The sequence below is a fragment of the Mus musculus genome, chromosome 12 (assembly GCF_000001635.26).
Source record: "Mus musculus strain C57BL/6J chromosome 12, GRCm38.p6 C57BL/6J".
Taxonomy (NCBI): Eukaryota; Metazoa; Chordata; class Mammalia; order Rodentia; family Muridae; genus Mus; species Mus musculus.
The window spans coordinates 108,334,268-108,362,259 of NC_000078.6; the positions used below are offsets into that span (position 1 = coordinate 108,334,268).

A 27,992-nucleotide genomic window follows, 5' to 3' on the forward strand; every position below is an offset into this window, starting at 1 on the left:
GGCGGAGACGTGGTTGGCGGGTCCGCGTGCCCGGGGCGGGGTCGAGCCAGCGGGGGCGGAGCCGAGCGGCGGGGGCGGTGCTGGTGAGCGCGGGGCCTGGGGCCGAGGCGGCGCGCAGCGCTGACAGCTAGTCGGTCGCAGCCTCCGGCCCCCTCTGCACCGGCGCCGACCACGAGCCATGAGCCCCGGGCTGCTGCTGCTCGGCAGCGCCGTCCTGCTCGCCTTCGGCCTCTGCTGCACCTTCGTGCATCGCGCTCGCAGCCGCTATGAGCACATCCCCGGGCCGCCGCGGCCCAGGTGAGCGGGGGGTGGGGGCGGGGGCCTGGCTGGGGCTCTCGATCGCGGGGTCTGGGGACCGCGTCAGAGCCAGCGCCCAGGACGGGGGTCCAGCCTCGTCTTGTACGCACGGCCAGCCCGGAGACGCAGGCCCGGAGAGGGGCGCTAACTATTCTTAGTAACAAATTACTCACAGCCGCAGCAGCTGCTGGGCGCCCACCGCGCTTGGCTGGGCCGCACAAATGTGTCGGCAGCTACAGTCCTGTCAGGTAAGCGCTGCTGTTACCCCATCGTTCAGACCTGCAGACTGAGGCGCACGCGGGGAAGTCACCTGCCAAGGTCACACAGTTGGTAAGCCTAGATTTAAACCCAGGTTAGGCTGCTTTCGAAGTGGACGCTGCTAACTTTAGGACTTGGACAGGGCCAACCTGTCCAAATACTGAACACTGTACTCCCGTCACGTTTTTCTGTTTCTGTGTTTCTGTCCTGGGACATTCCATTTGTCCTCAGTATTTCCATTCCGTTTTTGGCCACTTTACCAATGGCTCCCATCAAAAGCTTACCTTTCTTTTCCTTTTCTTTCTTATTCCTTTTCTCACCCCCCCCCCTTTTTTTTTGGAGACAAGGTTTCTCTTCAAAACCCTGGATGTTCTGGAACTCACTATAGACCAGGCTGACCTCAAAACTCACAGAGAGATCTGCCTGTCTCTGCCTCCTGAGTGCTGGGATTAAAGGCCTGTGCCACTATACCTGGCAAGAGCTTTTTGAAGCTTAGAGTAGATGTGTAATGAAAGTGTCCCAAGGGCTTCCCATCACTTCAGAGTTGAAAAATCCCGTTTCACATGAACCATACCACACAGCTAGCAAGCTACTACTAAGTTCACAGGCAACTTAGTACCTGTCCCCTCTTGCCCCCTTTGCATACTACGGTTGCCCTAAGCCTGCCTGTCCCCTACATCTCTCCATTGGCTCTCCCCATTCACCTTCTCTGGCCTGTGAGTGGTATTTTCTTGTTCTCATATCAAACAGGCTGTCCCAATCCCTCTATGTGAAGCCTGCCCAGCCCCGGTAATTTTAAGGCTACCCCTGGAGTCACCTTTTTTCCCACCTGTTGATTGCCCCATGCTAAAATGTGAGCCCAAATAGGGCAGAGATGTTGGGTTTGCTTGTGTCATACCTCCAGGGCCTGGCATGTTGCACTTAATTGCTCAATAAATAAATATCTGTTGAATGAATAAATAAATAAGCAAAGGTATTAGACACATTTCTTAAAGACCTCTGGATATGAACATTCTGGAAGGTACCATCTCCAGTACAGCAGCCTGAATTCCTGTTTGTGGACCCGAGTGACCCCTGTGGCTGGAGACATGGGGAGGCCACTCTTCTCTCCCTTGTGTCTCTGCCCTCCTTTTGACCTTGGGGGTCTCCCTTGGACACCCCCCCCCTTGCCTTGTTTAGCACTTACAACTTTCACTCCTCCTAAACAGGCCTTCTCCAGGACTGCATGGCTTGGCTTAAGGCTATGCTAACTCCTTAGGGAGGGGGCCCTTCTGTTGGACCTATAGCCCCTTAAGTCACCGTGCCACCTCTTGTTAAGTGTTTGTCTCAGTCACTGTGGTAGCCTTGATGTCTCTCCCAGCAGAATCTGGCACATGCACAAATTCCAAGTTGGATGGTGGAATTTCTAGGTTCTGTCTCCAAGCCATCCATCCACAGTTTAGAAGTGAGCAAGCATCTATTGTTCTGACAATGTCTTCTAAACCTATGGGCTTTGGACCTTTCAGACCTGATTGGAGAAGGCAGGGCTGCTCACTTTCTCTGAAAGGAAGGAAGGAAGGAAGAATAAAAAGACGAAAGAAAAGGATATAATGTGCATACTTTTAAAATCTACCCTTTGAAAGTGTTTAGCTGAGCTACAGAGTTGCATAACCATCAGCAGTAATTCTAGAACGTTTCTTTCACCCCCAAGAAGAAATCCTGTATCCATTGTCAAGAACGCCCTGTCTGCCTGCCCAGGCATCCCTAGCACTGGTCTGCATCTGTCTCCATGGGTGGCCTGTACTAGATACTTCATATGAATGGAGGCTTACAACCTGGAGCCCTTTGTGTCTGCCTTCTTTCACTTAGGACAATGTTTTAAGGGCCATCTGTCTTAGTTTGCTTCTACTGTTGCTATAATAAAACACCATGACCAAAGGGAATTTGGGGAGAAAGGGGTTTACTTCACTTTGCAGGCTACAGTTCATCATCTGGGGAAATCAAGGCAGGAACTTGGAAACAGGGACCTGGAAATGGGAACTGATGCAGAGGCCATGGAGGGTGCTGCTATCTGGCTTGCTCCCCATGGCCCACTCAGCCTGCTTTCTTATACAACCCAGAACCACCTGCGTAGGGATGGCACTGCCCACAGTGGGATGGGTCCTCCTGTATCAATTACTAATCAGGACTGCCTATAGGCCACTTTGTTGGAAGCATTTTCTCAATTGAGGTTCCTTCTTCTCAGAGGACCCTAGCTTGTGTTAGGTTGACAAAAACCAGACAAAAACAACCCTGAGTCTGTCTGTCCTGTGTTGTCATTCTCTCCATCTCTTACACCAGAGTCTGCCTGTGACTTCCAGGTGTGTTGAACAGTGTGAGGAGGCTCAGGTTCCTTAGTAGGTGAACTGAACAATACATAAATCCAGAGATTTGGATTTAAACTGGATTGGTGGTTAAATATAAAATGACTAAAGGAAAGTTCTGGAACATCTTCTAGCACAAATGAGAGGCCCTGGCGTTCAAAGCCCGGACTCATAAAACTGTGGTTGGTAGGAAGCCTATGTAACAGCATCAGTTCCTTCAGTGCTCTAGGGCTGTGCCAGCTTGCGAGCAAGGAGCCCTTTGCCTGCAAGGGGCAGCTGCTGCACCCCACCCTGGCCTCCATCCTCCTTCTCTGCAGGAGGCCCTCCCCCAATATGCCTTCTCTGCTTTAAGTTCAGCATCCTATTGCGTTGATCCATGCAATAGCTGAAGACTCAAGCCCCACATTCTGATCCTACACAAACACTTTCTGCTTCTTTATTCCTCTGTCTCTGCCGTAAACTTCATCAGCCCCTGCCCTCTTGGTCCTGTGCAGCATCAGCCCCTGCCCTCCTGGTCCTGTACAGCATCATCCCCTGCCCTTTTGGTCCTGTGCAGCATCAGTCCCTGCCCCCCTGGTCCTGTGCAGCATCAGCCCCTGCCCTCTTGGTCCTGTGCAGCATCAGCCCCTGCCCTCTTGGTCCTGTGCAGCATCAGCCCCTGCCCTCTTGGTCCTGTGCAGCATCAGCCCCTGCCCTCCTGGTCCTGTGCAGCATCAGTCCTTGCTTGCCTGGTACTAAGCAGCTTTAGCCCCTGTTCATCTAGTACTGTGTCACGAAGTACTATTGATGACGAAGAGTCTTCTTTAACCTTGTTTTAAAGTTGATTTTGGGATAGATATCTTTTTTGTTTGTTTGTTTGTTTGTTTTTTGTTTGTTGTTTTCTTGAGACAGGGTTTCTCTGTATAGCCCTGGCTGTCCTGGAACTCACTCTGTAGACCAGGCTGTCCTCGAACTCAGAAATCCGCCTGCCTCTGCCTCCCAAGTGCTGGGATTAAAGGTGTGCGCCACCACTGCCCGGCTTGGGCTAGATACCTTGACACTGTCTTCCAGGTGATCTGATAGAGGCATCGTTAGCTTTTTCTTCTGACTCAGATTGCTGGTTCATCGGCTGTCTAGGATGGGGACTGTTGTTCTACAAAGCGCAGACAGGGCTTGGCCGCAGGAGAGCCCCACTCCCGGTCCTGGTCTACACCATCATCCAGTGGACTTGAAGTTCCCAGCTGAGCATTTGGTACCTCTGACACAAGACACGCACGTGGTTCTCATCTGTGGAAACCTGTGGTGAATAGCCTGCTTCTCAACCACTGTGGGGACGTCTCTCTTGTGGCCTTGCAGTGGGCTATCTAGATGGTCTCTGTGCATTTATGATCCAAGTCCCTAGAATCTTTGGACTCCCAGCTGGCCAGTCACTCTTATGGGAAAGTGGATGTTCTGGGAAGTGCTGCCCTGCTTGCTGCCCTGCCATATGCAATCTATCACTAGGGCTATGACAAGTGGCTTCTGTGGGGGGGTGGGGGGAGGGGACTTCCAGTGTTCTCCTTCACAGTTTTACCTTCCTGTATCCAGGGCCAGGTCTTCCCGCTTGTTTTCTCCCTTGTGCCCCCTGCTGGAGACAGGGGGAACTTCCCTTAGTTCCCTTCTTCCTCTGGCCTTCCTAGTTTGCAGTTGACCCAGGTGTAGACCTTGGAGGGGAAGGAGGACCCAGCGTCAGAGAGGTGACTCAGCTGAGACCATCCACCCCGGTTTGTATAGTCTTAGGATGATGAACATATGATTCTGGAAATACGGCCCATAGCATGTGGTGCCTGCCGCTTACCTTCCTCCAAGGCCCCTCCCGCGGAGTGACCTCAGTTGCCCTCCACTTCCTGCTCCAGTACATTCACCCACCCCCTCTCCAGGCGGCAGCAGAGCCTTCTCTCAGCCCCGCGCCTCCCCCTCCAATCGCATGCTCAGCTTTTATTCTCGCCTCCCACTCCCCCCAGCAAATAGAGCAACCGGGGAGAAACTCCTGCCCTGGCTTCCGCTGCCACAGCTGCCCACCCCTGCCCCACAGCCCACCGGCACCTCCCAGCTTCTCTTGCTGGTGGTCACTGATGCCTTGACCAAGGAGTCTGTCCCCCTGGCTCAGAGACCCTGCCCCAGCAGCACCTCCCTCCTCTATACCACCAGTTTTCTTCTGTGCCTGCCCCATCTGTATAACACACACACACACACACACACACACACACACACACACACACACACCATTCTCCATCTTGGAAAGCCTGTCTCTCTACCCTCTCTTCACCCCCAGCTTTTGCCCCCACAGCAAGCCCTCTGCAGACCCTGCCATGGCCTCCAGCCTCTCCCACCAGGGCTTGAACTCACTCCCATTCATCTTTGGCCGCTGCTTCTCTACCCTAGGTGCCCCAGGTGCCCCTCACCCTAACACCCACCCCTGGCCCATAGACTGGGTCATCTCCTTGGCTCACCTGACTCTGCTGCCTCCTACCGAGCAACGTGAACTCATGCTCCTAGTTACTCTGCCTTTGCTTTGTGGCCTTGTCATGATGTTCCAGCCCTTGGGTCCCCTTTTTCTGTTTCCCTGCGTTCCTGTGGCTTCGTCTGGATACTGGCTGGCCGGAACATGGCACCTTCCTGTGAGCTCTCAGTCCTGAGTTTAGCATAGTGCATTCTCTGGACTCCAGATGTTGTCTCTGCTTCCCATCCTATAAGGCAGTGGTTTTCAACCATCCTAACACTGAGACCCTTAACACAGTTACTTGTGTTGTGAGAACCTGCTGCTGCTTCATAACTCTAATTTTGCTCCTGTTATGAATCTTGTTTGTTTTAAGATCCCATCTCTGTGTAGCCTTGGCTGTCCTGGAACTTACTCTGTAGACCAGGCTGGCCTCCAACTCAGAGATCCATCTGCTTTTGCCTCCCAAGTACTAGGATTAAAGCCATATGCCACCACCGCCCAGCTCTGGTATGAATCTTAGTGTAAATATCTGATTTGCAACCCTCCTGAGAGTGGCGACCCACAGGTTGAGAACCACTGCTACAAGCCCTTCTTTTTGGCTGGCACAACTCAAGTGGGTCCAAAGCCATGCTTCTGGCTTTATTTACCTGCCTCAGGTTGTTGGTCCTGCAACAAGAGAGTAGCTGGTGGGATCAGGTCACCCCAGGTTGTCAAATATTGATAGAGAAAGAAGTTAAGCCAAAAATTGAGGAATCTCCGGGGAACAGAGGCACAGTTTACCTTGAAACTCTTGGTGTTTGTGTGGAGCATGTGTCCCGCAGCTGTCCCACAGTTTGAGGAAGCAAGGTCATTGATGGGCTCATTCTTCAGGCAGAACCAGAGAAGGTCTACGTCCTGAACCCTCCAGCAGATGCACAGCTGTCCAGCGTGGCTCTGTCTGTATCCATGCCACCTTGCCTGGCTGTTGCTCTTTCTGTCTCGTCCTCACTGGCTGCCACTGCCTCTGACTTCTCTCTGCACCTTGACCTGCCTTTATTTCTAGTGTATAAAAAGGACCCAGTTAGGACCAAGTCAGATCCTCTCTGTGCTTTGCTTAAAACCTTCCAGTGACCCACACCTCACTGAGGTCAGCGTGCACAGTGCCTTCCAGCGTCCACACTCCCACCTTGGTGACCCCGCCTTGTGCCGCTCTCTCTTCTGGGACTCTGCTTCATCGTGTACAGACTCCTGCTGCCCACGGACATGTCTCAGGGCCACTGTACCTGCTCTTCCCATAGTCAGAATGTTCTTTCTGGTGTCCAGAGATGTCCAGAATGTCATATGTGGTAGCCAAATCTCTCACAGCTGTGTGTCTAGCTTACAAGCCACCACCCTTCTCTCTCTCTCTCTCTCTCTCTCTCTCTCTGTGTGTGTGTGTGTGTGTGTGTGTGTGTAGTGTATAGTGTATACTTGTGGATGTGTGTAGAGGCCAGAGATATGAGTTCTTCTTCAACACTGTATGCCTTACTTCTTGAGACATCTTCTCTAACTAAATCCACAGCTCACCAGTTTGGTCACGCCAGCAGCCCGTGAGCTCCACCTCCTCAGTATGGGGGATTACAAGGCAATCTGCCACACCTTTTTTTTTTTCTTTTTCTTTTTAACACTGGTGCTTGGAATTAAAACTCAGGTCCTCAAGTTTGCATGGCGATTTCTTTAACAACTGAGTTATCTCTCAGCCCTCAGTGAGCCTATGAAGGGGTGCTCTTTATCTGTATTAAATGTTGCCCCCAATACCTGTCCCTGTTACTCTACCACTCCATCACCATCCCATCTCAAATCTCTAGCCCAGGTTGGCTCCAAACTTTATGTAGCTGAGGATGGCCTGATTCCCATCCTCCAGCTTCCACCACGCTGGATTACACCAAGTCCTGGGATTACAAATGCGCGCACCGCCACACCGCAGGGCTCCTCGAATGTTAGGCAATCAGTCTACCAATGGAGTCACATCCTAGCCTGTTGTTTTCCATACCACCAGACTCTATGGCATCTTATTGCCTTGCCTACTTTGGGTCTGTCCCTGGGTTCTGTGACTTAGAACAAATATTCCAATTGTAATTTCACTGAAACCTTGTTCAAAAGGCCGAAAAGCAAAGGGGATAAAATGATACGCATGCCCACTCGGAGCGTGCATCAGGGTGATGGTGAGCAGGTGTGCTTGTGATCTGGTGTTCATGCTGAAGATTGCATGTTCTGTCCCCTGTCCCCTGATGAGATGCTGTGGGGTTCTCCCTGCTGTCTGCTGTACACTCCAGGCAAATGGTTTCACTACTCCGACTCTGTCAGACCTGTAAATATTGATGATAATGGTGATTGCGGTGTGCAATCTGACCATGTGACTTTGGGGATCAAGGATATGACACAGCATGGGACTTGGCACATGGCAAATGTCACATGCATATTGGAAGCCACTGAGTCTCTCCTTCGTGCCAGCCATCGACCTCTGACCAAAGGGACTAAAGTAAGACTGCTTTCTAAGGAAGCCTTTGGTACCATTGGGCCAGGCTTTGCACCATCGGCACCTTGGGCCTGGTGCCCTCAAGCCAGCACCATGCCCCTCCCTCAGCCTCCGTTCCCAAGACCACCTCTCCTGGTCCTGAGGGGAGGAGTACCCTCGAGGGTGACCACTACCAGGCCTGATGTCTCCCTTTTCTCTAGCTTCCTTCTTGGACATCTCCCCTACTTTTGGAAAAAGGACGAAGATTGTGGCCGTGTGCTCCAAGATGTGTTTCTGGATTGGTGAGCCCCAATTTGTCTCTTGTTGTTTTTACTCTGGGTCTCTCAGCAGGATCCCCACTTTGTCTAAGCCCCTCCTGCAGAAACTCTCAGTCTGCCTACCCTGCCCCAAGGCACTCCCGTGCCTCCTTCCAGGTCACCCCACCTTACCCAGGTCGCTCCTACCTTGGCAGGTCCCCTGAGCATAGAGGCAGATAGGCTTTATGTAACCAAGAGTCTCTGCTGACCACCAAGATGCCTTAGAACAGCTGTTAGAATCTCTGGGCCTCAGTTCCCTCTTCCACACGATGGCTTGGAGCCCAGGTGACAGTTACTGTTGGGGCTGTTATTTTCTGTCTTTCAAAAACACTTCCAAACGCTTTTGTGGGCAGAGGACGGTATTTCAATTCTTGTTTAATGGATGTGGAAAATGAGTTTAAGGGGGTCCGACTTAACAATGAGTTAACAACAGAGAAGAGACCCCCCATCTCCACCCCAGCCCAGCCCTAATGACTGGTGCTGAGTGTCTCTTAGAATGGGTTGTTTCTGCTACTCCTCCCGACAGTGGGGTTCCACCGAGCCAGGAATGATGGGATAACTGCTTGGGGGAACTGACAGTCACTTCTGTCCCCAGGGCTAAGAAGTATGGTCCTGTTGTAAGAGTCAATGTCTTCTACAAGACCTCAGTCATTGTCACGAGTCCGGAGTCAGTCAAGGTAGGAGGTGCCATGTCTGGTGCCATGTCTTCCTTTCCCTGGTTGGTGGGTGACACTGGGCCCTTCCAGGCAGCCTCCTTTGCATCCTCTCCGCTGATCTGTGGCAGGCTTCTTTGGATGCTCCAGCCACTACAGCTGCTGTCAATCTTCCTAGAGGTAGGGCTTTAGTGCCCTCCTGATACAAGGAGTGTGGGTCTTATTTGTATCATGAACAGGTACCCACTATCTACAGGAATGGACTCAAATCTGAGCACTGACCAGGGCCGAGTGACTTCATTATTTTGTGCCTCAGTTTCTTTATCTGTAAAGTAGGAGTGACGGCCTCTTACACGCTTAAGCATGGGGCTGAATTGATGTGTGCAAGCCTTCTAGGCCATGCCTGACAACATCTCAGTTGGTGGTGCTGATCCCACAGTGGACTTGTGGGTGTGGCTCTGTGCATGCAGGGTGGCCTGGAGACAGAGGTGAGGAAGGGGGTGGGGAAATCTCTATGAATTCAAAGACAGCCTGGCCTACATAGTGATTTCCAGGTCAGTCCAAGCTACAGAGTGAGACTCTGTCTCAAAAAAAAAAGATTTTTTTGGGTTATTGTTTACTTCTTTAAAGAGTACCAGACTTCAGCTTGACAAGTGACTTGCTTGCAGACGAGTCTGGTCTTTTCCAGCCTCTCTTGAAGGTCTGTAGTGTAGGCTAGAACAGGCTTGACTCCAGGCTGGGCCAGCCCCTCCAAAAGGGAATTGCTACCCGCAGCCTCTCCTGAGGAATTGTGTCTGAGGCTGGTGTGTTCTGGCAAGGACAACGTCAACCACCTGTGGTGTGTCTGAACCCTGAGAACCTCAAAGCTGACGGCTGCTCATTCATTCTGCTAGCTCAGATCATGCAGTGTCACCGTGTATGCATACACACACAGCATGTTCATGCAGTGCTCAGGACTCGTGTAGAGGGACTCTTTCTACATATAGCTCTCTTCCAGGATGCTGGCCTGAAACTGCCAGCCTCCCGCAGCCTAGCCGGAGCCTGACGTCTTTCTGCCCCACTTAGCATGGCTGCTGGGCTATATCTGGGTCTCCATTATTGTCTTTGTCCTGGAATTGACTGGGCAGAATCTAGAGTAGCCCTTTGTCACCGTGCTCTCCTCCACCTTGCTCTTCTGTCTTTTCAGTACACATTTGCACGTGTCTCGTCCAAGCATCTGACACCACTTCCATTTGCCCAGTTTTGTGGTTGTCTGCAGCAGAATAAGTCCTTAGCTGTTACCGCCTCTGGTGTGGCATCAGCAGAGGTGACCAGAGGAAGGGGCTCATGGTATCTCTCTCTTACCCCCTAAACTCAGCTCAGTGGTCAATCATGGATTCCCAGCCTCTAGCACGGCAGGTTGTGGGAGATAAGCTGGTGGTGGCAGCTCAGTGAGGGACTCTGGAATCTGGTGTTCTCCCCTTGTACCTGGCCTCAGATTTCCTGGTTCAAATCCTGGGTTCACCACAAACATTACCTTGCTTCTATTTTTGTTTTTTTTTGTTTTTTTTTTTTTTGTTTTTTTTGGCACAGAGTCTAACATAGCCCAGGCTGGCCTCAAACTCACTATGTAGCCAAGGACAGCCCTGAACTTCTGATCTTCCCATCTCCATCTCCAGTGCTGGCATTATTGCTATCTACCACCATGCCCATTCTATGCAGCTCTGGGGACGGAGCCTGTGGCTCTGTGTTTACTGGACAAACACTCTACACACTCAGGGGCGTCTCAGACCTCTTGTGCCAGTTCTAAATCTCTGTTTTTCCATCTGTGTATTAAGAAGCATATAGACCAGCAAGCGCATCTGAGGGTTGATGAGGCAGGGAGTAAACTGCAGGCTGTTGATGTGCCCTTGGCACTTATTGAGCACTTGCTGTGTACCAGGCACCATTTTCAGCTCTCTTGCTGCAGAAGTGACTGACTCCTCACTACAACCTGGAACGGGCAGGCACCCTTTAACCATCATCATTGTATAAGGAGCACCAGGGCCAGAGAAGGAAGCTCATCCAGGGTCATGAAGTCAGCAGATATGGAGCAGGCTGCTGAGCCCAGCCCAAGCCATTCTCTACTGAGCTAGACTGTCTCAGGGATGTATTGGGTACCATCCATATTGATGTTGATATAGCTTTTGAGAGGCAAGATGGCCCTTCCTCCTAAGGGTCTCTCCTGTGTTTCAAAGGCTTTGAAGCAGTGTGGGCCACTTTCACTTTGGAAAGCTTTGGAATGTATGGTGTATGGTCCCGTGCCCACTCCAGCTGTGTGCTCATAGGACAGTCCCTCGGCACCTCTGCACCCTTTTCCACATCCCTCTACAGCTGCTCTTGCTTAAAGACAGGCCTCCTGGTATGTGGCCAAGAGTCCACTTGGCCATATATCTGCTATGTTCCTTGGGGGTCGGGGCTTGGTGCTGGTACTTGTGTGCTGAGTGCGGCCTCTCATGGATTGTGTTGTTTGGGGATATTTAGAAGTTCCTGATGTCCACCAAGTACAACAAGGACTCCAAGATGTACCGCGCGCTTCAGACTGTGTTTGGGGAGAGGTAAGGACCAGAGGAAGGAGGACTCCACTGGGAACAGGACACGTGATGGCTGCCCTGTGCATGGTGATCCCACTCTCGGGATTGGAAATCTTTCCCCTCTGGAGGCAGATGGGGTGGGGGGGGCATTGTTGATGCTGGGACATAGGCTCACCCTGCTTTTATTATTTTGATATATATAAAAAAGGCAGGTTTAGGATGCACACGATGTTTTAAAATGCATGTCACACTTCCTCTTTATCCTGCTAAACAGACAGTGTCATACTCACTGTCTTACCCACACTATGGTCTGGCTACATCCACCCCATGAGTCTGGCTACATCTGGCAATATCACACCACTGAGTCCCAGAGCCTTTCTTCAACCCTGAGGTGACCCTGTGCCCACTGAGCAGTCCCTCCTGCTTCCCACCTTCTCTCTGGCACCCGGTTTCTGTCTCTTGCAGACTGTTTGGCCAGGGCTTGGTGTCTGAATGTGACTATGGGCGCTGGTACAAGCAGAGGAAAGTCATGGACTTGGCCTTCAGCCGCAGGTGAGCGTGTGGGATGGGACTGGCCCCGCTGGCCGGGGTAGTGCTGGCTGGAGAGGGCTTGTTGGTGGGGAGGCCTCATTCAGGGGCCTTACCCAGCTGAAGGGAAATTTGGGGATATCAGAGGTCAGGAGGGAGAGTTGAGGGAGGCCCCTATATGGCTGGCTTGGGAACATTGAGGGCTGCATGATCCCAGTGGCCAGAGGTGGGGACAGGAATGGAGCCCCTGCTAAACAAAGCTGCCCCACTCAGACTCTGGGTCTCTTATTTTATCCATTTCATTTTTAAATTCTTGACGGTGCCTTATTTTTCTAAATAACCCTTCTATTGAGTTATACATCACATTCCACATACTTTACTCACTTAAAATGTACCATTCAGTAGACTTTTTGGTCATCATAGATCTGAGCCACCATTATCCCTTAGTTCTTATCACATTAACTTTGTCTGGATTCTGAACATTTCATATACATGGACTAACAGTACATGGTCCTACACATCTGGCTCCTCTTACCAAGACTGATGGTGATAGCCTGTGCTAATTTCCTTTTCATTGTTGAGTAATATTCTGCCACATGGCTACTACTGTATGTTGTTTATTTAGTTAGTAGGTATTGGGTTGTCTCCACTTTGGAGCTATGAAGAACAGTTGCACCAGGACACATTGACACATGGGGTTTTGTGTGAGCACGTGCCTTTGTTTCCCTTGGGCATAAATACCATTTGTAGTCATACTGAGTCTGTGTCCAACATTCTGAGGGAGGTAATGTTTTACTTAGATATCATCTCAAATTTACAGAAAAAAGTCATTTACTCATGTTGACTTATTGCTTCTAGAACTATATTTGATTTATAAGTTTGTCCTCTGTGTGTATCCATGTTTATTGTGCTGGTTATGATACATGTCTATAACTCCAGCACCTAGGAGACTGAGACAGGAGGACGACAAGTTCTAGGTTAGCCTGAGCTACACAGTGAGAGAGACCCTGTCTCAAACAAGCGAACTGCATTCATATATATGTGCATATGTGGATTGTTTTGGTTTTGTTCATTTGCTTTCTGAGATAGAGTCTCACTATGTAGCTCTGGCTGTCTTGGAACTCATTATGTAGACCAGGATGGCTTCAAACTCACAATGATCTGCCTGCCTCTGCCTCCCAAGTGCCAGCTGGCATAGGGTCCTGCAGCCTGGGCTTGTGTGTAGTCTCCTGGTGACAGGGCCTGGGTCCGCCTTCTTGTAGAAACAGAGTGACAGACACCCATCCTCCTTCAAGAATCATCCCACAGTGCGTCCTGATAGTCTGACATACAGACGGCCATGCTAACTTTGTCTAGAAGTCAGGGCAAAGGGTTAATCAGGGGTTTTAGCTGTAAGGTCTCTCTAGAATGAGTAATCTGTGGGTCCTGTGTGAACGTTTCCTTCTGAGCCATCCCTGTAGCCTCTCCTAGAACCCCCATCTTCTTTCTTCAATGTATTTTTTTTTCTCTGTCCTGGATGGATGTCAATAAAACTCAGACCTATCCTACCCTACTGCTTGGTGGCCTTGAGTGGCTGTCAACTGAAAGATGGAGGCCAGCCCCTCACCCCTAGTCTGCACTTGCCTTACCAGTTGCTGGTCCCCAGCACCTGCAGCCACCATGGTCTTTTTTTTTTATATTTATTTATTTATTATATGTAAATACACTGTAGCTGTCCTCAGACACTCCAGAAGAGGGAGTCAGATCTTGTTATGGATGGTTGTGAGCCACCATGTGGTTGCTGGGATTTGAACTCCTGACCTTTGGAAGAGCAGTCGGGTGCTCTTACCCACTGAGCCATCTCACCAGCCCTCCCACCATGGTCTTTTTTACAGTGTGCTTTCTCTAGGAAATTCCCACTGCCTGTTTGATACCAGGCTTAGGTAGCCCCTCCAGGGCTGAGCTCACACCCAGGCAGTGCTGTCTCTGCTGGAGTGAGGATGACAGGATCACAGTGGAAACTGAGAGCCAGCCGAGGCCCACGGCTGCTGCCCTCACTTCTGAGGGGAACATAGATCCCAACCAGATGGTTCTAACCACAGGGTCCTGATGTGAGGATCAGGCCAGTAGGGTGGCTCATCTAGTAGAGATTCTTGCCACCAAGCTTGCCGGGTACACCCACACACCCGTATGCATGTGCGCATGCACTATGTGTACCTGCCTAACCCATGAGCAAAACAGTCCATTGCTCTGAGACACACAGCACAAGGTGTGGCGTCTTGGCCCTCTCAGGTGGCAGTTCAGAGGCTGGACATTCATTTGCATTTGTGGGAGCTCTTACCAGATATCAAGGTGCTACCTTAGAGATACGATTGCATTGTGAACACCTGCATTATCAAGCTGTAGGGACGAGACTTTGGACAGGGCAGGCATTTCCAGGCTGAGTGAGTCCTAAGTCACCAGTGAGGGACAAATAGGAAGTGCTGGTGGGTCGGTCTCCAGCCACTGTCCCCACACAGTGTCACTTACGTTTTAAACAGAACTGGGAAGTGCACTCCCACTTTCTATGTTTCTAGATTTTACTTTAACTGTAAGGGCTTGGTCTATTTTTTTTTTCCCCATGAAAGACTAGAGTATTGGAGGCAGCAAGATGGCTCAGTGAGTAAAGGCACTTACTGTCAGGCCTGGCGACTCGAGTCTGATTTCTGGGAGCCACTCGGTGGGATGAGATAACCAGTTCCCACAGGTTGTCCCCTCTGACTGCCATGAGTGCACCTATGTGCACATATGCATGTGCAGTGCGTGTGAGCACACACACACACACACACACACACACACACACACACACACAGTAAATAGATATATGCTTAGAAGACCACAGGGCCGAGACCGCACTGTATCTTCCTCCCTTCAGCACGATTTTCCAAGTAACTCAGTATTGGCCAGCCACACACTGCCCAGATAGTCCACCCAACTGTGATTGCTAAAAACAAGCAAAACAAGAACAACACAAGCCAACCGCTCACTGCCTCCCTGCAGACGGTGTGAGCAGATGAAGAGAACACCAGGCACTAGGATCTTGCATTAGCGCTTGAGAGACTGTCCTAAGGACCATCTGGAAGCTGGGCAGATGTCCCAGTGGTAATGGGAGGGAGGACGGGGAGGAACCTGTAAGCAGCAGCAGCAGCAGCAGCAGCAGCAGCAGCAGCAGCAGCAGTAGCAGCAGCAGCAGCAGTAGCAGTAGCAGCAGCAGTAGCAGCAGCAGCAGCAGTAGCAGCAGCAGCAGCAGTAGCAGCAGCAGCAGCAGTAGCAGCAGCAGCAGCAGTAGCAGTAGCAGCAGCAGCAGCAGTAGCAGTAGCAGCAGCAGTAGCAGCAGCAGCAGCAGCAGCAGTAGCAGCAGCAGCAGCAGCAGCAGTAGCAGCAGCAGTAGCAGCAGCAGCAGCAGCAGCAGTAGCAGCAGCAGTAGCAGCAGCAGTAGCAGCAGTAGTAGCAGCAGCAGCAGCAGCAGCAGCAGTAGCAGTAGCAGCAGCAGTAGCAGCAGTAGCAGTAGCAGCAGCAGTAGCAGCAGCAGCAGCAGTAGCAGCAGCAGCAGCAGTAGCAGTAGCAGCAGGAGCAGCAGCAGCAGTAGCAGCAGGAGTAGCAGCAGCAGTAGCAGCAGCAGCAGCAGCAGTAGCAGCAGCAGCAGCAGTAGCAGCAGCAGCAGCAGCAGCCACAGGTGGCAGGGAGGGATCAGCAGGGGGCAGAGCCTGCCCCTCCCTTCCCTAGGCAGTGGGAGGAGGGTTTTTACCTCCCTAAGAGCAACAGTTGCTTCCGAGGCTTTGAGGTTGTTGAGGAGAGGTGCAGAGAGCAGCTATAGGGTAAAAGGCTTCGCTGGCCTCATCCAGGGAAGACTCAGTAAACCCTCGGGGAGCATCAGTGAGGCCTCAGAGCAGTAGAGGACTGTGAATTGCCCATCTTCTCTCCCAATTTAAAAAATGTTGTTTCTCTTTCATACTTCCTCGTTGATGTTTTAAAAGCTCCCTATTTGAAGATAATTCCAAATTTCCAGATAAATTTCAAAGTGAAGGATGTAGGTCAGAGGGGGCTGGCCAGGTGGCTCAGTGGTTAAGAGCAGCACTTGCTGCTCTTGCAGAGGGCCTGCCCGCCCCGCCCCCATCTCTCTACATGTGCACTCACGTGCACGTATGCATGTGCACACTCAAGTACCAACATGATGGCTCACAACTGTTTAACTCCAGGGTCCAGGGGATCTGAAGCCTTCTTCTGGTGTCCACCGGCACCTGGCATGTGTGTGGCACACTTACATACATGCAGACAAAACACCCGTACACATAAAATAAAAATACACAAATCTTAGCAGGGCAAAAATCACCCATGTCCCCTTTTCTCAGATTATAATTCAACACTTTTAATTATAAACATCATTTTCTCTCCGTGAAAACTTGGAAATATGTAATGGAAAATGTGCCATTCTCCCTTCCTGCCTCCCATGGCTGCTGGTTTTGAGTTTGGAGTGTATGTATCCTTTCATTTACCTCTCTAAATTCTGTGCCTGGGAGATGTCCCAGGGCAGAGAACACAGTGGTTCTGGGAGCTGAGTTGTGTATGGTGTCTGGGGTCTCAATTCCATTTAGAGTGGAATTAGACCTTTTCATTAGACTCAGGCACTGTGCCTGCTCATGACCAGGAGTGAGATGGGAAAACCAGAGACTTCAAATGGTAGCCAGGCTTGGACAGGTAAGGGAAGCAGACAGTGCAGACAGAGGGGCAGGACGGGTCCCACGGAGCTGTCTCTAGGACTGTAGGGCACTCCAGAATTTCAGTGTTGTCACGTTCCTTTGAACGTGACAGAGGATGGCAGAGGCAGAGACTGTGAAACCATTAAGGCAGGGGTGCATTGGGGGCAATGGGGCAGTGTCCATTCGGGACTGGGTTCAGTTGCTCTGGCTCCAGGCCCAGTCTGGGAGTTGGTTTGGGAGGCTGGCAGAACCCACCTGCCTCACTGAGGCAGATGGAGGGGCAGGATGGTGAGCCGTGGGATGCGTCCCCAGCTCCTTGGTCAGCCTGATGGAGACGTTCAACGAGAAGGCGGAGCAGCTGGTGGAAATCCTAGAAGCTAAGGCAGATGGACAGACACCCGTGTCCATGCAGGACATGCTGACCTGTGCCACCATCGACATCCTGGCCAAGGTGATGGGTGGTGCTGGCTGGTGGGGGCAGGGGTGGGGAGGCTGGGGCACAGGGCTTGGGGGGCGTCTTCTCTTTTCCTCCTCCTGTAGCTCACCCGCTATTCTGGGCTCTGTGTAGTCTCCATACGCTTCATCTCCTTGGCTATTAAAAGTGACCTAGTTTGAGATTGGGGTTCTGACTCTGGCCCCAGAAATGCACCTTTGGTGGTATTGGGACTGGCTTCAGCTGGTCAAGGCAACTGTGGATGTTCTCTGAGGCCTGCCTGGCTCCATTCTCCTCTACACCCCTGTGTGATAGGGCTGGGCTGGTCACAGTGGACTTGGTAATGAGGTAGCACAAAGCCCATGTGGAGGCAGCCAGTAGAGTCATGGACGGTGCCCTGGCATGTGGATGTGCACCCCAGGGAAGGCTGCAGCTCAGGGAGAAACAGCACTGGGCCAGGGAGGAGGCAGAAGCTCAGGATGCTCTGGACTCCTCGTGGGTCACCGTGAGACATGCATGACACAGATCAAGGCCCAGGTCTCCAGGCGCCTGTGTGAGGCTCTGTGCTGCCCACGCATCTCCAGGTTTGACTTCAACTTTCTGTCCCACAGGCAGCTTTTGGGATGGAGACCAGTATGTTACTGGGTGCCCAGAAACCGCTGTCCCAGGCAGTGAAGGTCATGCTGGAGGGCATCAGTGCATCCCGTAACACCCTGGCAAAGGTACTGCCTGCCCTTCCCGGGGACCTCGTCGTATCTGTGCCTCTGCATGTGCTGAAGCGCCACCTTCAGTGACTTCTTTCAGAGTGGGTTTTGTGTGCCAGTGTGTCCAGAATGACTTCCGAACCCACATTTGCATGCCTTACCTAAGAGCAGAAGGACATAATCAGAGAGGCATAATGTAAGTCAGGAGTTCATTTTTGTCTTGTGTTAAACAATCCTCAAAGCAGACTTCTAGGGTGCTGTGATGACTTCGCCATGTCAAATGTTCTGGATCCTTCTGTCTTTGTGTTCCACTGTCCTCAGCAGGTCACCTCATTGTCATAAGATGGCTGTTGTAGCTCCAGCTATCACTTGCTTATTCCAGACATGAAGACAAAGAAGAAGAAAGGGGAAAGGTGATTCCTGAGCCAGTCTCCGGTTTCTTTCTGTTCCTGGGGCTTTTGGTCTATGCGCTTGCAGCCCCAGACGCCACTCCATCTTTTCAGCCATTGACTCCAGCCCTGACTGTCTCCCTCCTCCAGGGGCTCTTTCTTCCCAGTGCTGAGGCAGCAGAAGGGCCTCCCTTCCCGTCATTTCTAGGATTCGGTGCAGGAGCGTGAAGCCGTGTTGTTCTGGTCTGCCTGGCTGCTTGATCTTTTCTAGAATTTTCTCATGTTCTCCCCAGCACGCTGCTGTATGGATTTCCGGGTGGGGCCTAGGGAGGGACCCGGGGACCTTAAGGGCCGCCTTGAGCCTTGCCTCTCCTTCAGTTCATGCCAGGGAAGAGAAAGCAGCTTCGGGAGATCCGCGAGAGCATCCGTCTGCTGCGCCAGGTGGGGAAGGATTGGGTGCAGCGCCGCCGCGAAGCCCTGAAGAGGGGCGAGGACATGCCGGCTGACATCCTCACGCAGATCCTCAAAGGTGAGGCGGGGCACCCAGGAGCCGGTCTGGGCGGGCTCGGGATGCTCCCGTCCCACTATCCAACGCTCCTTACTATTGGCTGTGCCTCTGGCTTCAGAGAAAGCGATGCCCCGTGAGCCTGCGAGCCCGGGCTGCGGAGGTGCTGAATGTGTCCTTGCCTTTCAGCTGAAGAGGGAGCTCAGGACGATGAGGTTCTGCTGGACAACTTTGTCACCTTCTTCATTGCGGGTGCGTAGCTTGTGCTGTGGTGGGCCCAAGCTTGGCTCTGAGCACCTTAATCCTGACTTAGCTCAGGGCTTGTCTAAGCCTAGTTCCCCGCAGGTCCCGGGGGAAGGGAGCCTGACTTCTTGCTGTCCTTGTGACCTCGCAAGTGGTTGGGCTGTTTGGGAAGCTGGCTTCTTTGGCTCAAGAGAGCTTAGCTGTAGATTTTGGGTTGCCCCATTTCAGATTTATTGGCTTGTTATAAATATGTGCCAATAACGTTCACTCATCTGCTCATCTCCTGAGTATTACTGCTCACCTAGAAAGCCCCTCCTCACCTCCAACAATCTGGCAGATGCCTCCTCCTCATGGATGCCCTCAGTGATTGCCCACTGAGCACATTTTGGCCCAACTAAAAGCTATCCTCATGTCCAGAGAGTCCCCTCCTGATGTGAGACTATATTTGTCTGAGTTGATTTGGTGAGGGCTGTCTTCCCCACCATAAGGGTTACCTGTTCCACATTAGTAAGGCTGCATGGTGTGGAGACTCCCATGGCCCTGTGCAGCAGGGACCCCCACAGAAGGGGCAAGATGAATGGATACTAGGATGGCTCAGGTGAACAGTGGAGGGTAAGTCAAGGCCCCCTGGCAGGAGCACACAGACACGTTCTGTTGGACGGGAGCCTGCCACATGGATGAGATGTGTCCAGGTGGGCAGAAGCCATACAGAGACCACCTTAGAGCTGCACTGCAGGGCACCCTCCTCACACAGGTCCGAAGCATCTCTGAGGACCAGGGAATAGCTTGGTTGGTAAACTGCTCGCCATGCAAGCGTGAGGAATGGAGTCGTAGCTCCAGTGCCCACATAAAAGGCTGCGTGCAGCAGTATTCACCCAAATCCTGCACAGGGAGAGGAGATGGGGATCCCTGGGGCTCACTGGCCAGCCAGCCTAACCTCATCGCTGAGCTCCATGCCTGTGAGAGACCCTGCCTCACAAAGCAAGGTGGACGGGTCCCTAGGAATGACACCTGAAGTTGACCTCTGGTCTCTGCATACATGTGCACACATATGAACACCCGTTTCCCACATACACACACAAAGAGAAAAGCAAGCACAAACCCACATCTGAGTGGAGCCAGGTCTGGTGCGGGAGGCCCAGACAGCCGGAAGCTCACCCCTCCCTTGTCAGCTGGGACTGCTGCTGCTCCCTGGGCTCCCCACCTGCCTCCCAGTGAGCAATCTTTCCCCTCCTCACAGCCCACCCTAACCCTGTGTGAAGCCAGGGGGACAGGAGGGGCTGCTCTGCTGCTCATGCCTCAGGCAGCCCTGGGCCATCCTGGCCACACCTGAGCTGTCCTGGCTCAGATTCTAGGAGCAGGTGGCATCACCTCCCTGTGCCAGCTGGCAGGGAGATTGCTTGGCTGGTCACTGGTATCTACCTGCTGAGCCACTTGCCCCTCTCAACTGCTTTCACGTGACTCAGTGCCCCTCCCTGCAGCCAAGTCACCCTAGGGGGAGCTTGACCCTGTTGAGTTGATGGTATCCTGCCTGACCTCTGAGAGGCCTTTGGCTGGGGTGCTCTCCTGTCAGTTCCTGTGACTGGGGGGGTGCCTCCCTTCTTGGACCTCGGGGGGTGCAGAGGCTTTGGAGAGACCCTGCTGCCCTGAAGCCGGGCAGGGCCTTGGGCTTAAATACTTCCAGTTTCAAGCTTTTCCTGGCTTCAGCATTTTTGAGGCAGGGTCTCTATATAGACCAGGCTGACTTCAAACTCAGATCCACCTGCCTCTGCCTCCTAAGTGCTGGGATTAAAGGTGTGGGCCACTAGCACGATTCTTTGTCTTTTTTTTTTTAAAGATTTATTTATTTATTATATGTAAGTACACTGTAGCTGTCTTCAGACACTCCAGAATAGGAAGTCAGATCTCGTTACGGATGGTTGTGAGCCACCATGTGGTTGCTGGGATTTGAACTCTGGACCTTCAGAAGAGCAGTCGGGTGCTCTTACCCACTGAGCCATCTCACCAGCCCCTCTTTGTCTTTTTTGCCTGTAAAACAGGACCACTGTGTGGGGGATGGAAGGAACAGCTCTCAGAGCATCTATGTGAAGGCATGGGCAGGGTTATCACCCACTGGCTAGTGGAGGGATTGCAAAGACAGACAGACAGACCATCTCCTTCATATCACAGCCACAGGAGGAGGGAAGATGTGGGCTCTCAGATGCTACCAAGAAGCTGGCTGTCAGGGCAGGGCATGGACAGCCCCTGCAGTCTCACCCAGAATGCTCCTTCCTCTTTCAGGTCATGAGACTTCTGCCAACCATCTGGCATTCACAGTGATGGAGTTGTCTCGCCAGCCAGAGATTGTGGCAAGGTATGAAGGCTGCCCTTGGGACTGGCAAAGGGCTTTTCTGATGTCTTTCCAAGAGCTACCTGTCCCCACATGCCATAGCTGGAGCTCTCCAATAGACCCTGCTTCCTTTTACCCCAGGGCCTTTGTACTTGATTCCAGGTCTAGAGGCCTCACTCTCTGCTTTTCTCCAGGAGAACATGTTCTTCTCCAGAGAAAGCCCCTAATCCCCACCCCACCCCCAAACTGCCCTAGCCCAGCACTTTTTCCCCAGGGCACTGTTGGCCCTGAGTCTTTGTTTGCTAAGAAAGACCAAGAATTTTGGGCCAGCAAGAACTGTGGTCTCATGCCCTGTGCTCAGAGCATCCCAACTGTGACTGACTACCAGCCTGTAGGTGGCAGGACCTAGGAGGGTAATGGGGTGGGGGAATGGGACACAGCACCTGAGCTGGTCAGGTCCTAGCTGGCTTCTTTTTGCTGGGTACCCTCAGGCGTGTCAGAGAGCAAACAGAACTAAGCTCAGAGCCCATGGCCATGCAGGGAGCTGAAGGAGCTCCAGGCACAGGGAACAAACCTGTCATAAGCATTGCTGGTCACCAGCAGGAAGGAAGGAAGTGAGATGGCATGAGAGTATAAAATAGCTTGTTGATGGCTGGACAGATGGCTCAGTGGTTAAGAGCACTGGCTGCTTTCCAGAGGACCCAGGTTTGATTTCCAGCACCTACATGGTAGCTTTCAACCATCTTTAACTCTAATTTCAGGGGTCCAGTGCCCTCTCCTGGCCTCCATGGGCATTGCATGCATGTGGTACATGGATGTACACACAGGCAAAACACTAATACACTCACAATTTTTATAACTAGCTTATTGGATTTTAAGTAAATATATGTGTGTCAATACATGTGTGTGTAGATATGCTAGAAATATGCACTTTGTTGCAGATTGGGGGTGTTGTTCAATGATAGAGCACCTGCCTAGCATGCCCAGGCCCAAGTTGTATCCCAGACACTGGGAAAATATATCACATTTGAACGATTTTTAAATTCAAAGTCCAAAGACACCAAGCACATTGACACTGTGGTACAAGCTTGGTTATCACCTCACCCCAGGGCCTTTTTTATCTCCCCAATTCAAAACACTGCCCTGTTAAAACAGTGGCCCTCTCTGGCCCCTCAGGACCCTGATCTATCGAGGTGCCAGGCGAGAACAGCATCAGTGTGTGTGTGTGTCTGTCTAGGTTACTTTAACTCAGCATTGGGTCCTCAAGACTGTTGGAGCCCAGGTCAGAACTACCTTCCTATTTGAAAGTTTAGATCTGGCTCCGTCATGGCGATGGAAGAGCCTTGGCTTCTCAGGACAGAGTGACATTCAGGCCACTTCTGTCCCTCATCTCCTGCTTGCTACCTGCAGTGATTATGAATATGGGCGTGCAGCTCCACCTTCAGAGATTGTGGCTTACACCCCGAGGTAGAATTACCAGACAATAATTCTGACTCTAATTTTGTGGGAGTTACCACCCCACTTTCTGTAGCAGCTGCCCAGCTGTCTGTCCTCACCCATGTCTGACCCCCTCCATGCCCTCACATTATTGGCGATTCCCTGGTCTTTCTATTTTCTTTTTCCCCCCAACTGCCCTGTTGATGGGTGTGAAGTGGTCCAGACCCATCCTGAGTCGGTGGCCTCCCCGGCCCATTCTTGCTGGTGTTTCTGCTGTCAGTCTACCATGCTGTGCTTCTAAGGCCCAGCGTCAAAGCATTAAAGGCTATACAGGACGTGTTCAAGCAACAAACAAGGATGGATATTTTAAGGTTCCAGGAACATAGTTCTGATTTGCTGTTAGATGTGGCCTGGCTGGAATACAGCTGCCTTTCCCAAAGGGGCAGGCGACGCGTGCTGGTCGGAGCCCCATACCTTACTCTTCAATCTCCCTACCACCCAGCACCGTAAAGTGCTTCGGGTAAAGGTTTCTCTCCAAAGTGAGAAAAATAAATAAATAAAAAGTCTTACCTGGCAGGCTGCAGGCCGAGGTGGATGAGGTTGTCGGTTCCAAGAGGCACCTGGACTACGAGGATCTGGGGAGACTGCAGTATCTGTCGCAGGTGTGCAGTATGGGTGAGATACCTCTGGGCAGATGTGGGGAGTCGGGGCTGCTGCCTCACTGGGCCCTCCTTGGAGCCCAGGTTCCCCTGGACTCAGTCAGCAGGATAGAGATATCCTCCCACCCCCAAGCATGCAGCCAGGTTGGAAAGTGGGCTTCAGGCAAAGCCTGGCTACAAAGCTTTTCCCCTAGCAGCTGGTTCAGCAGGCCTTCCCAGTCAGCCAAGCACAAGGCTCCCCTCTGCTGCAGCAACGGGCCCTGCCTTAGGGTCCCAATGTCCCCCTGTGTCCTTTAGATCTCAGTTTCTCCTTTGGTTATACGAGGGGTGTACTGATGTTCTGGGAATCTGGCCCGTCCTGGGACAGGGTGTTCAGTGGGAATGGGATGGGGATGGCACACATTGCTACTGGTCTTGGGCTCTCCTGATTTTCCACACCATCTTCTTGCGTGTCTTCTGTAGGTCCTCAAAGAGTCTCTGAGGCTGTACCCGCCAGCGTGGGGCACCTTTCGCCTGCTGGAGGAGGAGACCTTGATTGATGGGGTCAGAGTCCCTGGCAATACTCCTCTCCTGGTGCGTGGGGCCCTCAGGTGGGCTGGCCTGTTTGTCCCCAAGGTGGTCAATCTGGGTCTCAGGTCAGGGAAGCCATGTGCCTCTTACGATTACTACACTCAATCTCCTGGCTGCCTTGTGTTTTTTTGCCTCAGTCTCCCTGTGACCCCATCAGGCCCTCTTCTCCCTTCACACATCCAGCCAAGGCTTAGTCACTTCCCTGGGGCTCCAAATGGCAAGAGGGAGACATGGGATATTCTTGGATTTAATTTTTCCCCATTTTATTCCTGTGGTGTGTGTGTGTGGTATATGCATGTGTGTGGGCACGGTGCTCATATGTAGTGTGTGTGTGTGTGTGTGTGTGTGTGTGTGTGTGTATGTGTGTGTGTGTGTATGTGTGTGTGTGTATGTGTGTGTATATGTGTGTGTGTGTATGTGTGTGTGTATATGTGTGTGTGTATGTGTGTGTGTATGTGTGTGTATATATGTATGTGTATGTGTATGTATGTGTGTGTATGTGTGTGTATATGTGTGTATATGTGTGTGTATATGTGTGTATATGTGTATGTATGTGTGTGTATGTGTGTGTGTATGTGTGTGTATATATGTATGTGTATGTGTATGTATGTGTGTGTATGTGTGTGTATATGTGTGTGTATATGTGTGTATATGTGTATGTATGTGTGTGTATGTGTGTGTGTATGTGTGTGTGTATATGTGTGTGTATATGTGTGTATATGTGTATGTATGTGTGTGTGTATGTGTGTGTATATGTGTGTGTATATGTGTATGTATGTGTGTGTGTATGTGTGTGTGTATGTGTGTGTGTATAGTGTGCATGTGTTTGGGCATGGAGTCAATCTTCAAGTAAACCCAAAGCCTGCAGATGTGACCGGTCTCTCTGATCACCTTGCTCTGGGGTTTTGTCTCTGCCTCCTAAGGCTAGAGTTGTAGCAGGCATTCTAAGTGGGCTCTGGAGGAGTCACCATTGCCCCAGTCTTTGCTCCCTCCCGAATTTTCTTAGCTCTCTTTCCCCCCCCTTTTTTAAAAAATTTATTTATTATATCTTAAGTACACTGTAGCTGACTTCAGACACACCAGAAGAGGGCATCAGATTTCATTACGGGTGGTTGTGAGCCACCATGTGGTTGCTGGGATTTGAACTCGGGACCTCTGGAAGAGCAGTCAGTGCTCTTAACCGCTAAGCCATCTCTTTAGCCCTGCTCTCCTCCCTCTTTACCACCCTTCCTCCCTCTGCCCTGGACCTGTTGCATCCAACTGGACTGTGTGTGGTTTACTCACCCACTCACTGGGTCGTTGGCCTCTCTGGCTCACCCTTGCACAATAGTGGGTGATGGGAACCAGAGTCAGTCCATTTTTGTGCACGGAACAGTGCTCAGCAAATACCCCAGTCCATGTGTGCACGGGACAGTGCTCAGCAAATACCCCAGTCCATGTGTGCACAGGGCAGTGCTCAGCAAATACCCCAGTCCATGTGTGCACGGGACAGTGCTCAGCAAATACCCCAGTCCATGTGTGCACGGGGCAGTGCTCAGCAAATACCCCAGTCCATGTGTGCACAGGGCAGTGCTCAGCAAATACCCCAGTCCATGTGTGCACGGGACAGTGCTCAGCAAATACCCCAGTCCATGTGTGCACGGGGCAGTGCTCAGCAAATACCCCAATCCATGGTAGATCCCCTGGCTCCTCACCCATGCCCAGCGTCCCCACTTGTGTTCACAGCTCAGCTTCTGGCTGTTGCTCTCACAGGGACATGAGGTGGGCAGGCCCAGCATGGCCAGTGCCCATAGCCCAGTTAGGGGGCACATTGCTTTTCCAGGGCTGGGGACATAGGCCTTGAAGACCCAGGGCATAGGAGGTGTAGCAGCTCCCTCAGGAGGATCCTTGGGGTCAGGTGAAGGAGGTGGGGCCCCAGCTTCCCTAGCTTCTGCCCTGAAGGCTGAAGCGAGCCTGTGGTGAAGGAGGGGCCAGCCTCCAGCTGCCAGGAGGAAGGTACCTCTCAGCACCCGGTCTCAGTCAGTGGCCACTTAGTTGCTGGGTGACTTCAGGTAAGATTCCGAGCCCCGTTGTCTCATCTGTAAAGCAGGGGTCACTGTGGCTGCTACGGGGCTGTGCAGGCAGAGAATGGCACGGCATGGCACACACTGATGGCAGTGGACATAGCATAGTGTCCCCTCTCTTCCTCTTTGAGGTTTTCCAGGGGGGCTATGGAATGCTACACCTATCTAATAGGTAGAAAGGTGCTGTGTTCCAGGTCACCCCTGGGGGGGCTGCAGTGGGTTGGGAGGTGCAAGGGGAACAGCCTGAGAACCAGAGACAGCAGCTCTTTTGCCCGGCAGTTCAGCACCTACGTCATGGGGAGAATGGACACCTACTTTGAAGACCCATTGACTTTCAACCCTGACCGCTTCGGCCCTGGAGCGCCCAAGTAAGTCCCTCATTGAGCTGCTGTGATGGGGTCTGTGGATGAAGCATCATCAATCACGGAGGCCTCTGGACTGAGCTACCCACACCCACAGGCCGTCTAGAGCCCCAGGAGGGGGCTGTGGCCGCCATCACAGCTCAGAGCCAGCAGCTCACTTGCTCTCTTAAGTTCCCTTTCCATTGCTGGGATAAAAACTCTGACAATGTTGGCTTTATCAGGGGGAAAGGGCTTGGCTTAGCTCACCATTTAAGGATGCAGTCCGTCCCTGGTGAAGTCACAGAAGTGGAGGCAGAGAGGACAGGGCATGGCTATGCCAGTCCTTACCTCACCTCTCCATCTTACCCAGGGCATTGCCCAAGATGCCTTGCCTAAAGATCCGGCCACTCACAGTGGGCGGGGCTTCCCACTCAATACTGTGACCAAGATAATGGTCTCCAGGTATGCCTCCTCCCGGCTTCTGGATGCTGCCAAGTTGATGATCAATAGTAACTGTCTCACCTGCCCGAGGGGCAGAGCTCAGCAGTTTTCTGAAGATGGTTCTGCCCCTGGGCCCAGGCTGGTCATGGGAGGGGACAGTGGTGTGGACACCCCACTCCTTGTACTGACCCTGACGGACCTCTCTCCTGCAGGCCACGGTTCACTTACTTTCCCTTTTCCCTGGGCCACCGGTCCTGCATCGGCCAACAGTTTGCTCAGGTAGGGGCTGTGTTGCTTGGAGCTTCCAAGAAATGACTACAGAGTGGGGGCCGGGCTGGGGTGCCTGAGAGGGTGAGGGTGGGGGTGGAGGTGGGGGCTGGGCATGCCTGACAGGAGAACAAGAAGGAAGAGTCTGCATCTGTGCCTCTCCACCGCCTCTCTCTCTCTCTCTGTCCCCCCTTCATCATGTCTTCACTGCCCCCTCCTCCCCCTTCTCTCCTCCTCCTTCCCTCCACACTCCTCCCCAACAGATGGAGGTGAAAGTTGTCATGGCCAAGCTGCTTCAGAGGATCGAGTTCCGGCTAGTGCCTGGGCAGCGCTTTGGGCTGCAAGAGCAGGCTACGCTCAAGCCATTGGACCCCGTGCTGTGCACCCTGAGGCCCCGGGGCTGGCAGCCTGCACCCCCACCCCCACCCTGCTGAGCCCTGGGTAAGGTCAGACTCCTTGGACCAGGGCCTCATTGGCCCCCATTACTGCCCATGGCCACCCACCGGCACCCCTGACCCTTCTGCCACCTTCCACGATGGCTCCTGGCGAGCCCTGTCCCCTCGCCTGCTTCACACCCTCAGTGCTTCCTGTCATCGCTGGCTTTTCAGCTCTTTCTGGTGGGCCCTGCCTGACTCCCAGCTATCACCACAACTACCATCGTCTCTCCCAAACCTCCGAACTTCTGCACTGGCCACACCCTCAAAAGAGACACCCTAACTCTTGCTCACTCCCTAAACTCTTCAAGTGACATGTCCCCCAGGAAGCCCTGTTTGCTTCTCACAGCCAGGCCAGGGTCTCTCCTCTGTGCTCCTACCTCTAACACACTGACCACACTGTATTGTGAATGTTTGCTCATGTGACCAGCTGCCCTGCCAGGCTGTGAGGGCCACAGGGCAGGGTCTGTGTGCACTTTGCCTCTGAGGCCCCTATTGCTCACTAGGGTCTGGAACAGAGTCGATGCCCAATAAACGTGTGTTGACTGCATGAATGTACGGCCACCCAGGCCCCG

The 27,992-nt window shown here is 52.3% G+C and overlaps 1 protein-coding gene across 3 annotated transcripts; it reads left to right on the forward strand.

Annotated features, from left to right (window-relative positions):
• On the forward strand, positions 1-27,967 carry Cyp46a1 (cytochrome P450, family 46, subfamily a, polypeptide 1). 3 transcript variants are annotated; one of them, NM_010010.2, is made up of 15 exons: positions 49-297; positions 8,056-8,136; positions 8,747-8,828; positions 11,307-11,380; positions 11,822-11,908; positions 16,915-17,053; positions 17,647-17,757; positions 18,507-18,657; positions 18,823-18,885; positions 21,157-21,229; positions 23,220-23,304; positions 23,764-23,874; positions 26,214-26,302; positions 26,929-26,995; positions 27,247-27,967. In NM_010010.2, exons 1-15 carry the CDS (start codon positions 179-181, stop codon positions 27,415-27,417), a joined length of 1,503 nt encoding a protein of 500 aa, NP_034140.1. In that variant the 5' UTR covers positions 49-178; the 3' UTR covers positions 27,418-27,967. The 3 variants fall into 3 exon arrangements, 2 of the variants coding, with proteins under 2 accessions (NP_034140.1, XP_030102395.1); XM_030246535.1 differs by lacking the exons at positions 49-297; positions 8,056-8,136; positions 8,747-8,828; positions 11,307-11,380 and adding an exon at positions 18,064-18,152 and having other exon boundaries at positions 11,818-11,908; positions 17,647-17,935; positions 27,247-27,965; XR_381477.4 differs by lacking the exons at positions 18,823-18,885; positions 21,157-21,229; positions 23,220-23,304; ... (2 more) ...; positions 26,929-26,995; positions 27,247-27,967 and adding an exon at positions 18,064-18,152 and having other exon boundaries at positions 1-297; positions 17,647-17,935; positions 18,507-18,631.
• The last annotated feature ends 25 nt before the right edge of the window (positions 27,968-27,992 follow it).